Here is a 17758-nt window from a genome sequence, read left to right as displayed (position 1 = left end):
GATGAGCTGTGAATGTGTTTTATTATACATGTATGGCGACAGCATGTGTATTTATAGCCTGTAGCAGTGTGTGTGTGTTTATATGCACTGAGACCGCAGTCATCTGGAGTGTCCATGTGACTGAGGCGAGCTTGACCTCAGACTTGTTTGCACTCTACGTGTCAGCCTGTGTGTTTATGTTCCTTTAGATATGAAACCTATGAATAACACCAAGAGTAGAAACTAAACCAGATTCCTCTTGTTGTTTGTGGGCACGAGCAGAGACTTGCAAGAGCTGAAAAAGACCTACTTATATCCTCTGCGGTCTTCTGCTACGAAGAAATTGGCTATCTGTCAACATTCTGTGAAGTTGAAAGCCTTCACTCCAATCAGAAATCAGCTCTTCATGAATGATACGGTGGTGCTTACACTTGCAAAGCCAATTATGAAATCTAACGCTCTGAGCATGAGTTTCATTTCCAGCTTAAAAAATTACTTAAAATGACACTGAATGTCGTCCTCTATTTCAACTGCCCCATTTGCAGTGAATATCCAGCTAAAAAAAGGAAGAGGCAACAAGTATTCACGGTGTAAATTGGATGCTAGTGCTTTGCAGTGGGAAGCACAGATGGAGCTCACGGTAGAAACACACGGCCGCCACTGAAGTGCATTTACTCTCCGCCTGCGTGTGCCAGACTGTGTATGGTAATGTACGGTCATAGCTGTCTGTGGAGTAGAGTGGTGCTTGTTATTGTTGGATTTAACAGCACTCAGGCTACACACAGAAAACACTTTCTGCTCCATTAATGCGTCTGCTGTAGAAATGTCACGTGTGCTAATGGTCCGTGGGACTAAACTGGGGCTCTGAAAATGGGTCATTGTAAAAGTTCACATGGCCGCGTGTGTCTAGAGCAGTGTGTTTCATCTGGTTATATAGTGGTGGGATGAGCTGTGTGGCTGCAGCGGCAGGCAGGCTGCTGGTGATTAGGAACAACAGGGCAGAGTTCAGCCGAGCGAGTGTGTGGAATGCTAATCCACATTGTCATAAGGCGAGCTTCAGCCTGACAAAGGGCCGGAGACATGGTGGGGGGGGTTAGGGGCTGTTTGTGTGTACATGTGTGTGTGTTTGTGTGTCGCAGATAAGAGAGGTGCTTCATTATTATAGATTAGGTAGTAGCAGCAGCGTGGTGTGTGTTAATAAAACAGGGCTGGGGGGTGTGGGAAGGTGGAAGGGACAAGAGAGATGGGCAACAGGGGAGGGAGGAAAAACAGCTGTGTTGAAATGTGCAAACGTTTGCACTCGCACACATTCATTAAGGAATAGAGCAGCAGGGATAATGAGTGTGTGTGTGGGCGGTGGGCGTTAAGCTGTCAACTGTCAGGTAAGCAGGAAATACAGGGAGACAGGCAACCATTAGTGGAACACACATATATGTATGTTTATATGTATGTATGTTCTCTATGTGGATACACACACACAAGCATGTAGACGCTTTTGTTGTTTTTGCACACAACTACCTTTTAATGAGCTGTCAGTAGTCTCATCAGCAGCGCGTCTGCTGTCGTCGGGGTCAAGCAGATGAAAGACCTCTGGATGACCTGGTGCTAATGTCAGTTTGGCCCCACGCTCGCTCCCCCTGTCTGTGTTTGTCTCAGACACACATGCACACACTTGTGCAGGGGGGTAAGTGACTGGTTTTAGATTGGAGGAATGTAGCAGCGAGTGCCATTAACACACACATTCAGACAACCTTGACATTGGAGGGAATCAAGCCGGCGACGACCCAGCTCGCCTCCACACCACCACTGCAGTGGGTTTATTGTTGTTTCTGTCAATTCTCCTCCCTCTTTCCCCTCCTTCCCTCTATCTCTGCCCTGTCCCATCATCCCACTCACTGTCTCACTCTCTCTCTCTCTCTCTCTCTCAGCCTCCCCTTGACTCCCTCCCTCCCTCGCTCTTCTTCAGTGCTGCAGTGCTGCCTTCTGGAGAAAAAAAAGGGAAAAAAACCAACCACGAGCGCTCGTAAACAGACGAGCCCCCTTCTACAGTATATACACACACAGAGACACACCTGGCTACGCATATGGCGCCAGCCTATTACATTTGCATGCACATGCTCATTCATCCATGTCGTTGTAAATAAGGGACTATCCCCTACATATAGTACACATGAATTCACACACAAACACACACATTAGGACTAGTTGTTATGCTAATTTATTAGTTATTAGTTATTTATTAGTAGTTATTGTAGTATATAATAATAGTTATTAAGTACAGTGCTGGAGCCATGTTTAGCGTAGGGCTGGGCAATATATCAATATTATATCGATATCGTGATATGAGACTAAATATCGTCTCAGATTTTGGATATGGTAATATGGCATAAGTTGTGTTTTTTCCTGGTTTTAAAGGCTGCATTATAGTAAAGTGAAATACTTTTCTGAACTTTGACTGTTTTAGCTGTTCTATTATTTGCTATTACCCACTTAGTCATTATATACACATTCATCTTGGGATTTCTTGATTTATCGTTCAGTCCCTTAAAAAAATGTGACAAAATAGTGAAAAAGTCTAAAGCGAAGACATAAAACGGAGGAAAGCATCTAATCATCATTATCATGAAATATAACACGTGAATAGTTATGATGAATGAAAGCTAAAGCTGCTGCTAAGCTAGTAGCTACTATGAATGTCAGGTGGCTAATACCTGGCTGTCACAGTAATTTGGCCGTTTTGTTCTGAGGCTGTTTAACTCTGGTAATGGCAGGGCCGATACTGTGCAGAGCAAAATCCTTTAGTCCAGCTGATGAAATGCTGTCCGTTTATTATTCACTCTATATGTGTGTGTGTGTGTGTGTGTGTGTGCATTCTGTGGATAAACGTTTATAGATGGCTTTAAGAGGCCAGTAAGTCAATTATTGATGCTTTCTACAACCTCTATCTCCATTTCTTCCTTCCTTCCTTCTGCTCTCTGCTTTTGCACTTTTCCTCCCCATTGAATTCTCTTTTCCTGTTTCTTCTTCTCCTCCCACCTTCTTTCCTCTCTACACCCCCCTCCTCCATCTCTCTGTCTGTTGCTGTGGGCTACCTAGTGGTGCATATTTCGATGCTGGAAAGTCTTGTTCCTCTGGCGCCTGTGCTACCTGTCAGTTTGGTTGAAAGTGTGTATGTGTGTGAACTGCAGGCAGCCTGTGTGTAGTGTCAGGCCTGTCTGCTACAGATAAGCATCAACTCCATCAGCTTGTGGCCTCTCGCTGAGCGTGTCCTGGATTTGCTCAAAAAAAACACACACAACTAGAGGCAGAGCCAGCAGTATTTACTGAACACACATGGCTCGGAGGGCACGAAGCTGACACAATGAATCATAAACATTCGCCACACAAATATGTCTTCACATTGAGAGAAAGGCTGACTCCAACCGTGTAGCATGTATACCAATGAATCACACACACAGAGGCACATAATGACAGGCCATGTTCTAGCCATGTTGACTACCATCTTGTTTTATTCATAGGCCTTCCTCAGTGGGCTCTTTCAGCCTCCACTCTTATCCATTTTCCTGCTGCCTTCGTTTTTTTCCGACACTGTATCACGGCCGACTCCACAGACGCCGTAGCTCACACGTGCTGCTCACTTTTAATGCCATTCGTCTCCATTTTCTATCTCAAGGATGTCATTTGTCTCTATTTTCTATCGTTTAAATGCCATTTGTCTTTATCATTCCCATCTGTGACCGTGGTTGTAATTTTTTTTTGCTCACCAATTTCTTCCTCTCATTCCCACGCTCCCTGACAGAGTCCGTGCATCATTTTAATTGTTCCACATATTATAACAAATATAATCCATGCTGCAATCTCACTTTCTCTGTTTTTTTAATACTTTTATTGCAAATTACTCATGAATAATACATCCACAAAATGTCAATATATATTTGCAATTTTCTTTTCACACATCAACACTCGCATACACGCATATATACAAATACATACATGACTCTATACTGTATGTTATTCTCTCCATTTCTGTATTCTCCTGTATTGTTTCCTTCCATCTTTGAATTGATGGTCTTGAGGGTTTTAACCAGTTCCTAGTTGTTTGCTTCATGGCTGTGGCTCTTAGTATTCTATATAAATAACGGTCTGTGTCCTGTGTTAACTCAGGTGGTGATTTTCCAAGAATAATATAAATAGAGCTCAATGCTTTTGTCATATTAAAGGTGTCCCTGATGCCCGTTATGGCTGAATGCCAATACTTCTATCTCTTTCTCTGTTGTGTTAAATCTTGGTGTGTGTGTGTGTGTTTTAACCGCCGTCTCTTTCTCTGTGTGTTTCAGAAGGCAGTGGAGGAAGAGGAGAGCCAGGTGAGGAAACCCTCGGCAGATCTCTGCTCCCCCAGCAGCAAGTCGGCCGATGTCGACCCTGCAAGAAAGGTCAGTCGCTGGCTCCCTCCCTATCATCCACCCATCCCTCCATCACCTCCTACCGCTCCAACATCCCCTCCTGTCTTCCCCCTCCCCATCCTCTACACACAGGTCAGCTCTCAGGGCCACCACCCCCACCCTGACTGACAGACACACCCCCTGCTCACCCATTCATAGCGGCACGCTTCTCCTCTCTGACCTGTCAGGAAATACACTCATACAGCGGCTGAAAGGCTTTGCTTCTTTACCTCCCCCCCATCGCAGCTCACACTGCACCAACTTTACACACGCAAGGAAGAAGCTCTTTATCATGATTATCTTTTTTCTCCAACACACACACACACACACACACACACACACACGCACACGCACACGCGCACACACACACACACACACTCTCCCAGCTGATGCCTGATGGATGATCCCTCATCCACATGTATGCATGCATATATTAGCTTTATTAGGTTATAGCTCCAAGAGCACCATGTGCAGTACAGCACATTCCATTCTCCTCCCGCTGCTTCTCCCCATGTATTCATGTGTATAAGTGTGTGTGTGTGTGTGTGTGTGTGTGCGTGTGTATGTGTGTGTGTGTGGGGGCGTGCAACTGATCGCCATTGTGATAATTCATCTGCTCAGCTGCAAAATTGTATGCAAAGATCAATAAATGTGGATGGAAGATGCCATTCTGCGCCTTTATAACCGTAACACAATGGCTTAAAAGACAATGTTGCTGTGTTGTGTGTGTTATTTATGTGTGTGTTCTTTCTCTCAGGGGAAAACATCTCCACCTACTCTGGTGTTCAACCGTCTTTTCTCAGACATCAAGGAGGAGCCAGAACACCCCTCCCTGGTCCATCCCAGGTACTACACCTTATCAACTTTGATTAAACAACACTAATACAGCATTTTAGGGTTGCTACTCACAGTTATTTTCATTATGGTTTTATCTATGGGTTATTTTTCTGATTAATTACTTAAAAAGACAATGAGAAATGGCCTTTACATGCTCTAAACTCTAAAATCTAAAGTGACGTCTTCAAATGTCTTGTTTTGTCCGACTAACAGTACACAACCCAAAGATATTCAATTTACAAAGATATAAAATAGAGGAATAGAGGATTAAAAAAACGCATACAAAAAACACGGACTTGATGTGCAAAGACCTTAATCGTTGCAGCTTTAGTTGGTTTTATTTGGAGTTGTTTTTTTCGCTGTGTAGTGCACTTGTAACTATTATTGTGTTAATGTATAAGTGCTGTAAATTTGACTGATTTGATGAAGAAATAGGATTTTTTAACAGACTAGTTGTATTTAAGTTGTTTAAGTTTGTTGTTTAAAGGAAAGAATTTGCTTTAAAAAAGCATCTATCAATACTTGAGGCTATTCCTGTTGGCCTGGTATTATCTTTACAAGCCTGCCGCCTCTGTGGATTTTTTTGCCCTTCTGCTTTAGTGAAATAATTACCAAGTAAAGTTAAGTTTCAGTTTGACTTCAGTTTCTTTTTCAGTGAATGAAATTCCCATCCCTAATTTCCCTAATTGGCGCTGCACTCCCTCTTCTGCTCTGTTCCTCCTTCATCACATGTGCCACTCCTCTCCCTCCCTCCTTCCCTTTCCTTCCCAAAGCCCTGGTTTCCTCTCTTCTGGTTCTCTGTTCCTCCCTCCATCCCTCCCAAGAGCACACCAGCCTCTGTTTGGTTACGGCGCTCTGATCACTCACACGGTAATCTGACCCAGATTAAAAACTGGAATTAGATGGTTTACGGCGCTACAGCTACATGTGACTGCCTTGACATACTGACTGTGCGGAGGCTCGCAGACGTCAGGCCAGACAAATTGGCAGGATTAGAGTTCTGGTCACCTACCAGCATCACATGACTGCTGCACTCTCAAACCAGTCAGGACTTGCGCAGACCAGTTTGGAGCATTTCTTTTGCATTGCAGCGTTACTAATAATGCGCTGCTACAGCCAAGCGGCGTGCTTGACATCCACAGCACTTAACGTCGTGTTTGGGTACTACCAGCATCCATTAGCGTTACACTTGTCAAATACATGCCAGGCTTACATTATTCAATCACATCTTTCATGTGAAGGAGTTTCAAATTCCCATTCAGGCGAGCAGGCAGTGCTTCGTCTCCATCCAGAGGAGAGGAAGCAAGGCTCGGTTGGTAGTTTTTTCAGGCAGAGTCCCACTGAGCTGTCATGCTTAACCTAGTTCACAGCTCCAGCTCAGCTCTGTCTGGAGGGGACTGCTGGTGGGGGAGGGGTTCAGAGTTTCTCCTCTCCTCTCCTCCATCTGCTTCTCTTTCTCTCTCTGTCCTTCTATTCCTCTCTCTCCTCCCTCCTTCCCTCCCTCCCTCCCTCCCTCCCTTCCCACCATGCAGCCAGGAATAGACAGATAGTGTTGGCTCAGTGGCTTCAGTGCATCTCCAGGCACTATCTCTCTCTCAGTTGTACCCACTACCTGGACATTTGTGATAAGCAGAGAGGTCTGTTTAGGCTGAGATCCTGTAAACGCACGATAAGAAGTATCCATATTCCACACTGTGTTCTCAGCTCTTCAGATGGGGCTTTACTGAAGGCTGAAACAGCCACCAAATGACTTTTGTTCCGCTGCGTTTTATTGCTCGAAAGGTAAAAGGGCCACATGAGTTATTGCACGTGTATGTAGCTTTATGTATATCAGCACTGCAAAGTCCATAACTCGTAACATTTTATGATGTTTACTGCAAAGACAGAAGTATGTGAAAGGTTACACTGCTACCATTATGACTAGAATAAAACAGATTCTTGTTTCAATACGTACATAATTAGCAGCATTGAAAATGGCCATGACAGTTTTTCCTCGCCAAAATTTAGCGTAAGTTTGGAGCGTTATTTAACATGCTTCGCAACAAGTTAGTATGACATGGTTGGTACCAATGGATTCCTTATGTTTTCTACTTTGACAGCCCTAGTACTGTATGTGCATATGAAGTCAATTCAATGCTTTAAAAGTCTTCTTTCTTTATCTCTTTCTCTCTCCCAGTTACTACCTTTACACATACGATAAGATGGTGGCTCCCAACGTGTCTCTGCAGAGGGAGGCGGAGATGAGCCCCGAGATGTTCGGAGCGCTGCTCAAACACCACTACAGCCGCAGAGTGCTGGGCCATGATGAGCCACCCATGGGTCAGTAATGAAGCACACATTAATACACACAGAGTTGACTTACATTGACCAAACAAACAGAGACAAGTGGGTAGATATTTATTGAATATGCAACCATGCCACACCAATTCAGAAATTGAATTCAGATTAGAACCACCAAGGAATGTTTTCCGTCTGCTTTTGAACAGTGTTAATGTTGGAACGCATTTAATGCAATCTGGCAAAGTATTCAAAGAGGTACGATTATAAAAACTAAAAGCCGCTTCACTTCAGGTGCTGTATTGTGGAGCAAGAAATAAAATGTCATCAAATTTAATTTAATTTTCCATAAAGTTCACAAGATATACTGAGAATCGTCACCCTTTTTAGATGGGATACTAATGAGGCAAGTACTGAGCGAGGAAGTCCTCGTCCTCCCACTTCTCAAGCCTTTCACTTTTTATCCATTTTGTCAAATGCTGCACTCAAATCTAATAATACTAAAATAGAATAATAATACCGTTTCTTACTTGACCTTCTTGTGAAAGTAAATGCAACACTCTACACCCTACAATAATTATGCCCATGCAAGTGAAAAGCTGAAAAGGGCAAGAAATTGTTTGTAATTTCTCCATTAAATCATTAGCTTTAGAACAAGCTATTATTGGCTACGTGCTCACATGGTCTAGCTACATTACCCAACAGGAGACGGCAGGTGAAGTGACATTTATTTCAGAGTTCAGAAAGTTTAGTTCAGAAATCAACTTTGTGTGATTAGCAATAAAAAAATATTGGGATATTAATATAGATTAAATACACTTTTTCATAATGGTGTTTGTCTTACTTATTCAGCATTTATAAGCATTTATAACATTTAACAAATGAAAAATATTGAGCATTTTCTCATTTTAAGAACTTGAGTGCAGTCTAAAAAAAATAGACCTTGTCAATATCACGATAGAAACAATATAGAAAAATATATACTTATTTATATTGTTTTGACAATATGTATCGTCACATTACCCAGCCCTAAGCAAAATGATGATAAAACAGTATTAATTTAGAGTGTGACATCGCAGACAGTTCCTTGAAACAAAAAATCTTACCTCAAGCTTTTTCTGGTTGAAAGCTCTGGGAAAAAGCCAGTAAGTGGCCTTTGAGTTAAGATTTTGTTTTCAAATATGAATGTTCACCGGATTAAATTTGTTATTAGAACCAATTTCAGGTTAAAGGATTTCCACAAACAATTTGAGGCACTGATATTTGATCATTTAAACATGAATTATATCTAAAATACTCTTGCGCGTGTTCACTGTATGTGCACTAGACACACAAACATGGCTGACACATGCCTACTATAAATACATGACACACATACAAGCGAGCGATTTACATACATAAGCAGAAGAGACATGCAGATCATGTAGAGCAGACACGTGCTTACTGTAAACATACAACCTACAGTAAACTGCCATCCAACACACACATGTTCATGCACACGCTTACCATTGCAGCCTGCAGCGATGCACATAATCATGCATTGACCTTCACATAAAGACTCTGGGGGCACCTCAGTATTGATGAACAAGAGGAGCAGAAATGGCAGTGACCTCTTCTCTGCACTGTGTGTTTTTATGTGCATGTTAGAGTGTGTTTATTACGCCTGCATTAATAAGATGTGTGTTTATATATATATATTTATATATGTATATAGAGAGAGAGAGGGTGAATCATGGGAATGGCTTCCGTCTGCCATTATTACGCCACGTCTGACTGCCAGGCTGTCTCTCTCATATCTCTCGGGCGGTCTGCTCCCCTTTTTTCTCCTCCAACCAATCTGTCTCTCGTCCCTCCATCCTCCCTCTCTTTTTCCTGGCAGCTTTTTCCACATCCTCCCGGAGTCCGTCCTCCGTCTGCTCCCGCACTTCCTCTCCCATCCATCCATCCTCGTCTCTTTCTTCTCTAGCTCCCTTTATCTCCGCCTCCCTCACAGTCTGCTGTCACTTTTTCTTTCCCCCTTCCTCCTCCTCTTCCTCTTCATCCTCTTCTCTCTTTTCTCTCCTCATTGAATGCTTTCCTCCCCCAGTCTGTCTGTGTGCCTCTCTCTTTCTCCTGCTTATTTCCTTTTGATCCACGACCAAATGACCCACTCCTGTTATTTGTGTGCTTCTACTATCGTGTGTGTGCAGAGCACGTACTGTATGTGGGTGTGTGTACGCACATGCGCAAAGCCAGTTTGAGTCAGTAAATGAGTGTCCTCTCCAGCGCCAGACATGCTGCGTACAGAGCATGCTGTTTCCTGTCACACACATACTGTATGAATACATTATTCTGGCAAACAACCCCCCCCCCCCCTCGCTCATTCTCTCTCTTTCACTATTTCTTCTACTCTTTCTGTCTGTGAGCTCATACCTTCAAACACACACCATCATTACTAGCCTACACATGCCCCACTGCAGCATCTGTGCACATGTGTCTGTGTTGTGAGAGTGTGACACCGCCTGTTTGATCCCTTTCCCATGATGCACACCTTTAAAGGCCACAGTGAGGGAACGAGCCAGAGTTTGAACAGAGGAGGAGCCCACGCAGAGCAGCGTAGCTCCCACACAAGGCCCTTTATTCCTCGCTCTTCTTTCTCAGTGTCTGACGGCGCGCAAACACACACGCACACGCAGAATTTGTGGGTGAATGTTTGGTTCCTCGGCTGTTGCCATGCCGTGCTTGCGCTGAGAAAGAGGTGTGAGCTTTTATGAGGTTGTGCGAGGGTGTTACTAAGCGTAGGCGGGAGTGTGCACCAGCTCGGCTCGCACTTCCTGTCTTTCAACCACCTCCTCTTCTTTTTTCTTTTTTTTAAAAAACTCCTTCCCTCATCCTCCTCTTCCTCCCTCCTCAGATCTTCACGCGTCGCCTCCCGTCTCTGCTGGCGCCGAGGAGGCCAAATCCCAACGTGCCGCTGCTGCCTCGGCCACTGAGCGGGAATGCCAAACCCAGGCAGTTTCCATGGAGACAAGCAGCCAGAGCTGCAAGAAAGCCACCCACACCCCCGCACACACCCCTCCTCCTCCTCCTCCTCCTGCGTCGTTGTTGTCGCCGGTAACGGAAGTAGCGGCTAAGGACACGGTCTCTGCCATGAGCAGTGCTGCAGTGGTGGTGGGGGCGCTGGAGGACGACAAGGACAGGATTGTTGTGGAGATCATGCAGATGTACAGCAGGCAGCAGGAGAAGCTCAACTCCACCCTGCACAAGCAGCTGCAGCTGGAAATGGTGAGTTGGCGGTCGGAAAGAACAAAGACCAAGATAAATGAGCCCCGGACTATAAGACCATAACTGTCCTCGCCTATTAAAAGTGTCCTTGACGTAGATGTGGAGGTGATGCTCACCTTCCATCGACCCCTTCATCCCTCCCTCCTATAGCTGAAATAATCCTAAAGCCTAATCTGTCCAAATGTTGGTATTAGATGGTTCTGCTATTTATCAAACAAGTCAGTTATCCCAGTTCCCAGATATGTGAATGAAAATAGGTTCTATGGGTACCTATGAGTCTCCCCTTTACAGACATGCCCACTTTATGATAATCAAAAATGTGCGATTAGTTTGCGATTAAGGGCGATTAATTATGGACCATCATGCGACTAATTGTGATTAAATATTTGATTTGATTTACAGCCCTAGTATATACACAAAACTTTCATTTGGTGGTTTGTCCTCTCTTTCCACTTTTGTCTTTTTTGCCCTTGACGATATCCATAATCCAAATAAATGCCTTAAAGGTCACATGCACAGTTTTTCGATCTAAATGTTGGCAGCAGGGCGGTAGAATCAGTAGTAGCCTGCATTCTACTGCTATCAAACATCTGACCTCTCTGTGGAGGGGCTGAAATGTAAAGCATTTTTCTCTGCAGGGGTCAGTGAAATATCACATTATTATCGTTATTTCTCCTGACTTAGTCTCTGTATCTCCAGGAACTGGAGGCGGTGCGTGGGGGCGAGGCGGCGAGGCTACGGGAGCTGAGCGCCGAGCAACGGGAGCTTCGCAGCGAGCTGGAGGCGGTGCACAGCGAGCAGGCGCGGCAGCTCAGCCAGGCCCGCCAGGAACAGCTGGAGCTGGAGACCCGTCTGGAGCAGCTCCGACAGCAGGCCTGCGCCTGCGAGCCGGGGGCACAACGCCAGCAAGAGGCCCACTACGCTGCACAGGTACGGACTTAGACAGGAACACATGCACGCACAGCACCGGTTTTGGCATGGGAAACAGTCTGAGTGAATCACAGCGACACATACAGTCTCCACATTGGCTTGGATCGCTTAACATATGCCATTTTTTATCTCAGACGTTACGGTGCCACGCTCCAATCAAACTCAAGGAAGCATCAGTGCAGCTCTCTACATATTGATACTTCCTTGAAATTTCTAGGCATTTACAACCAATGAATTCACTTTGTTTTCAATTCATTACCATGAATGTGCAAGAAGATATCAACAGAAGGATATTGACAATTAGCATTGTAACGCAGCACATTCAGACAACAGGGTGAGATATATGATATAATGTCAACATCACTCTATGGATCTTTTATCCTCAGTCAGTTCCCACTCAGTAAATACGAGCTATGTGTTTGGACCAGTAGATGTCGATTAAATGTAATTTTTTTTTAGCTTTCTTTTAAATCTGCCCATCAGATATGAATGTTAAAATTTTGAGACCATCGCCCTCATATTTCCTCTAAGGGTAGCGGAGAGCATTTTCTACCAAAACCTTGAGAGCGAAGATGTGGTCATAGTCTTTCTGTGATCGAGAGTTTCCCTACTAAATAATTGTCTGTGTATTGGTTGTCCTATATGAGTCACTATGCTGTTGAAGAGTGTGAAAACACACACTCAGAGCCTTTGTTTGGGTTTCCACTAGACTTAATCTTGATTCTGTTATGTTGGCCTGAGCTCCGGTCTGCAGTATCCCCCTCCTGTCTGTCATTGAAGCTGCCCCGCCCCCCCCCCTTGGCATCAAACACAGGATGTCTGCCAGTTAGTGAGGAAAGGGGGTGTGCATGTGTTTGTGTGGCTATGAGATTAATGCTGGCCTGAAACTAGACATTGTGTTAAGTTATTTCCCCGTTTTACACACATTTCCAGTAAAAACACAGAAGTGAATCTAACTTGAAATGTAAGAATGTCGTTTACATCTTTTCTTATTTGATGTTAAATCACATGAATCACATTTTCTCTGTGCTCTCTTTGGCTGACAGCAGCACATTGGTCGTTACAGTAGGCTGTAGTAAACAAGCTTAAGGTTAAAAAACAATGTGATGTGACCACTGATGGATTAAAGAGCAACAAACAATGAGGGTTAGGGTCTCTCAAACCAGGATATGTCTTCATCTTGACAGTCACAAACTACAGTGCAACACCAGTAGATAGCCTATCTGCTATACGTTGCACAGTCTGTTATGATGGCCTACTAGCTAACAACGTTTCAGCCGCTATCTGTTTGTCTAAATGTTGTGTGTAGGGTCTGTTTTTTGTACCGCTACAGTAGCCCGCTACAACCTAAAAATCACAAGTTGCCAAGTAACTTTGACAGCCCTAGTATTGACATTTGACAGCGTATCATTCCTACACATCAGTGTCTTTTAATAAGTCTAGCATGATTTAATGACAGATTATTGTTAAAGGTGTTCCACTAAATGTTTTCTGATGTGCTGTAAGCATACATTGACCTCATGTCTGTCTCTCTCCTCCCAGTTGTCGGAGCTACGTCAGAGGCTGGAGCGGGCGGAGGCGGACCGGCAGGAGCTGCAGGAGGAGCTGCGCAGGGAGCGTGAGGCGCGGGAAAAGCTCGAGCGCACAATCAGCCAGCTCAAGCAGCAGATGGTCCAGTCTGCCACTATGGGAGGCAGCCCCTCTCCTCCTCTTACCCCTTCAACCGGACCCCCTAACGCCCACTCCCCGCACTCCTCCTTCTCAGAGGCCCCAGCGGCTGGCCAAAAGTAACTGCCACCCCTCCTCAGGCGCCTCCCTCATTCCTCTCCCGATCACCCGCCAACTCTACAGACACAAACAAATCAGCCTGAAGCAGAAAAGGAGCTTCACATCTCCTCAGGCTGTTTTTTAAGTTGTGCATCTCACCCTCCCCTTTTTATTTCAGTGTAGGACTGACTTTTGTTTTTGTAATTTAACATCACTTAAAAGTTTTATGTTGTGTTTTTTTTATTATTCTTTCTTTTGCTTCCCTCTCCTCTCTTTAAACAGTATTTAAAGATTTTTTTGGGCATGTATGTTTGATTTAATTTATAGTTTTTACTGAACAAACAGCTGCTTCACAGACGGGAGTTTGGTCAAGTAGAGACCAACTCAACCCAACTCTATTTTTCCGCCCCTCACCACGATTGTCAACCTCCTCTCTCATCCCTTCTTGCTCTCTCTGGATTCTGGAGCTAAAGACTTGGAGATTTCAGACTTCAGCTAATTCATGCTACTACCTGGCACAGCAGCCGGCGCCCTCGGACACATAATGGTGCTCGATTGCGTGCCCCTCCTCCGTCTCTCTGTACGTACAGCCCGAGCGCTCAAGTACCAGCGACTGCAGGAAACTGCATGGACATTTCAATTTTTTTTTTGCTCCTTAGAAAACACAGAAAGAAAAGTGTAACAACATGTTTAAAAACAAATCTATATGGAGGAGAAAGACCTTTACTGTACAAAAAAAAGACATTTTGCAGATGTCGTAAAACCTCATGAAAATATGCCAATAGTGACGCTGAACTTGAAATGAGTGTTTTGAGTGTGAACCCCACAAGGTAGCTAGCTAGCAAACTGTCTGGCCTGGACCCAAGCTGCTCCTCACACAGGCTAGTTCCCCTCTTCGCTCTGCTGGGCAGCACCTGGACTCTCCTGTCGTAGACCAACAGTCTGTCTCGGTTGATCCAGTGTCTCCTCTGCCCCCACACCTTGCCCTGTTGCCCTCTGCTGGGAAACTCCTTAACTTAACACTGTGGTTTTCACCCACTTTAGGCCAGACTGGAAACACTGTGCTCTTTTCAGGCTTGGCATGAAGAAGCTCACGAGCAGTGTTGTGCACTTAACACGCTTTCCTCCCCCAGAATCCCCTGGGAAAGGAATGTGTCTGGACACGGGGGCTGGTTGAAGCCGGTGTAGCTTTTCTAAGAAAGAGGGAAGTCTGACATGTGCGGTAGCTGCACTGTGCAACATCCTTACATGCCCGCACACACTCGAGTGTGTCGGTGCCGTCCAGGCATTCAGGCAGAACAATGGCCCCAGCGTTCCCAGCAGATGATCAAAGCTCCAGTCTGTCCCTGTTTTGTTTTCCGGGCTTTTGTGTCTTCATTGTTAGCAGACGGTTTTTATCCACCACCCTGTTTTGTCAGAGTGTCATCTAAGAATGTGGGTCGCAGGTGAAAGCAGTTATTCCTGGGGTGGTTTGGGCCTCGAGTCTGGCCCCTGCTTCACGTTATTCTGCCTGGCTGAACAAACAGCACCGGGCAGGAAGAGGAAGAGAGGGGAGGCGAGGATTGAGGGGAGCGTTCGGGGGACTGGTGCACTCTCCCCCTGCGGCAGGCTGGGTGGCCCAGACGCCAGGGGTACAGAGGGAGCCCTTTTTGTTTGGTGCCGTCAGAATGGGGGCAGCTGTTGTTGTCGTCCGTGGGCCTCTGCTCGCCCTCGGGTGAGACTGTACAGGATCCTCCCCTCGCCCTCTCCCACAAAACGACCGTCACTCACTCACACTTACCCGTCCATCCATCTCCAGCGCCGGATCAGCTGGGGGTGTGCAGTGTTTTGTAGATGCCCAGGAGAGCGAGCAGACGTCCAGCCAGAGGAAGAGAGGACTTTTATTGTGTCAGTTGCCAGGCAAAAGCGCTCTTTATTGCCACTAAGGAGATCCCCGCAAGCGAGTGTGTGCGTGTGTGTGCGTGTGTGTGTGTGTGTGTGTGAGTGTAAATAATTGTTTAAAAAGAGAAGGGGATCAGCTAAACGCTGAGCTTTTTTTAATGCATCTGCTATAAATGCAAATTGATAGACATTCCACTGTGCTCCATCCTGTTCAATGCAGATTTTCTTACACAGCTTCCCTTTACAATAACAGACCTTAAAGACCGGGCAGAGTACAGTTGTGGTTTGTTGATTGTCATAAAAGCAGGTGCAGGTGAAAGCCAGTAAAATCAAACCCACGCCGCAAATGTACACTCTACTGTTCCATTTATTGAAATTATGAAAGAAAATATTTAACGTATTAACTAAAGATTTATATTCACCTTGTAAATACAGTAGTCATTAATATATTAACTGTTCTTCTATGAAAAATCTTCAAAAGGTTATATAAATTGGACCAGAACTAAGGCTTCAGATGCTTTCTTTTTTTAAAAAAGTTACTTGACTTTTGTCGAGTGGATGCGGGGGGAGTGAAACGCATGGTTTCCTGAGACATGACGCAGGACAAAGGCAAAATAGGAAAATAATACTTTGTTACACACTTCCCCCCTTTTATGAAATGATGCATTTGTTTTTTTGTGGATTTCATCTTGACGGACTGTTTAACGTGTAATGTAATGAGCTCTTTCCTCTTTGTTAAACCCCCTACCCCCCTGAGATAAATTGAAAACAAAACACTTGTTTAAGAAAATGCATTTTGGAAAAAAACAACAAAAAATTCTTAATTTTGTTTTGCATGTTTTGCTGCCCCTTATATTTTGTGTCACCGGGCCAATCTATCAATCTGTTCATTGTAAAAAAAAAAATAAGAAAAGAAAAGAAAAGATGATGTTTCCCCCTCACGTAACGCACAAACTATTGAGATGGCTCATATGCATGAACATTGAACATGTGCAAGTTTTATATCATTATTGGTTTAGAGGTCGGCTAAATATAAAGTCAGAGTATGAAGAACATAAAATGTAGCCTAATTTGATTGGAAATGATGTGTGAGAATGTGTGTGTGTGTGTGAGAGAGAGAGAGAGAGAGAGAGTGTGTGTGTGTGTGTGTGTGTGTGTGTGTGTGTGTGTGTGTGTGTGTGTGTGTGTGTGTGTGTGTGTTGGCCTCCCACGTCTGACTGAAGCACAGCAGCTTTGAAAAGGGAAAGAGAAAAACTTGCTCATGTAGCTCTGGATGTGTACTTATGTTTTCTGATTCTGATCACGTATCCTTGTCTGGATGTCGCTCAAAAGATAATCAGTATTAGTTTTTATTGACTTAATTACCTCTTTAGCAGGACAAAAAAAAATCCTTTCAATTCAACACATTAGTAGATAACTAATCTGTTGTCTCTAATTTTACTTTGTGTAATTTGCATTTTATACACAAGGGGGCGTTGTTTAGCTTCTTTAATCGTACACCATAATGAAAAAGAAGGACTAAATGTAAATGAAAGGGGAGAAAAATCCCTTGTAACACGGTTTGCTGGGCCTTTTTGCATTTTGCAGTGCTATGAGAACTTGGATATGCTTTGTACAGGATTTTTACAGGTGTGAAGTTTGCCCAACAGACACAAAAACAAGGTGAAAGTGCAAGCAGAGCTTAACCATGTGCACATGTTTGAATACAGGATTTACATACTCACTTGCTCCCGGCTATGTGGAGAAAACTAGTAAACAAAATCCAAGGTGACCTTTGAACTGTTGCAGGTGGTCTGCTATGTAGTTGGGTGTGTAATTTTCAGCCAGTAATTATTCTATGCCAGTGTGGGAGAAGTAGGAAGTGTGACTGCATTGGTGATTGATCACACAGATCACTGCTTACAAAGAATAGGTACACCATGTTTTAATTTATACACATCCTGCTATAGATGAAAAAAAAAGATTCATGGCTTTGCTAAAAAAGACCCCTTTTCTCCCCTCAATGCTGTTCTGAAACATGAAACACAAGTGTCTGTGTTTGACCATTGCATACTACGTTGCCAATACTACAGTGTGATGAGACTTTTGTTCTTGCATGAATCGAGACACTGTTCTCCTACCTCATGTTGTGATATAAAAATATGTTTTTTAAGCAGAAGACACTGCATCTCTAACTGTTTATCATCATTGATATTTACTAGTAAATTACATACCTGTAAATGCTTTTAGCTAATACCTCAGTTGTATCTAGTGTTTGTTTTTTTCTGTTTTTGCCCTTCCCTGATTTCAGATCTTGTAAATATACCCTGTATAGACAATGAACTTGGATCAAATTCAAGTAAAGTTCTGTAGTGTCGAACCAGTGTTGTCTTTTGCCTTCT

General features: G+C 44.1%; 1 protein-coding gene across 3 annotated transcripts in view; it reads left to right on the top strand.

Annotated features, from left to right (window-relative positions):
• The window catches only part of skila (SKI-like proto-oncogene a), a 38240-nt gene extending 20504 nt beyond the window's left edge, over positions 1 to 17736 (top strand). For all 3 annotated transcript variants that reach the window (XM_074651739.1, XM_074651740.1, XM_074651741.1), the window contains exons 3-8: positions 4317 to 4412; positions 5179 to 5267; positions 7435 to 7577; positions 10429 to 10799; positions 11499 to 11729; positions 13272 to 17736. In XM_074651739.1, the coding sequence (XP_074507840.1) occupies positions 4317 to 4412; positions 5179 to 5267; positions 7435 to 7577; positions 10429 to 10799; positions 11499 to 11729; positions 13272 to 13520 (1179 nt within the window). In that variant the 3' untranslated portion in view covers positions 13521 to 17736. The remainder of the gene's footprint in view (positions 1 to 4316; positions 4413 to 5178; positions 5268 to 7434; positions 7578 to 10428; positions 10800 to 11498; positions 11730 to 13271) is intronic.
• Positions 17737 to 17758: the final 22 nt, after the last annotated feature.

The sequence above is a fragment of the Sebastes fasciatus genome, chromosome 11, assembly GCF_043250625.1.
Source record: "Sebastes fasciatus isolate fSebFas1 chromosome 11, fSebFas1.pri, whole genome shotgun sequence".
NCBI classification, from domain to species: domain Eukaryota; kingdom Metazoa; phylum Chordata; class Actinopteri; order Perciformes; family Sebastidae; genus Sebastes; species Sebastes fasciatus.
Note: the sequence above shows the minus strand (reverse complement) of the source record. Positions and strands in the feature narration are given on the sequence as shown.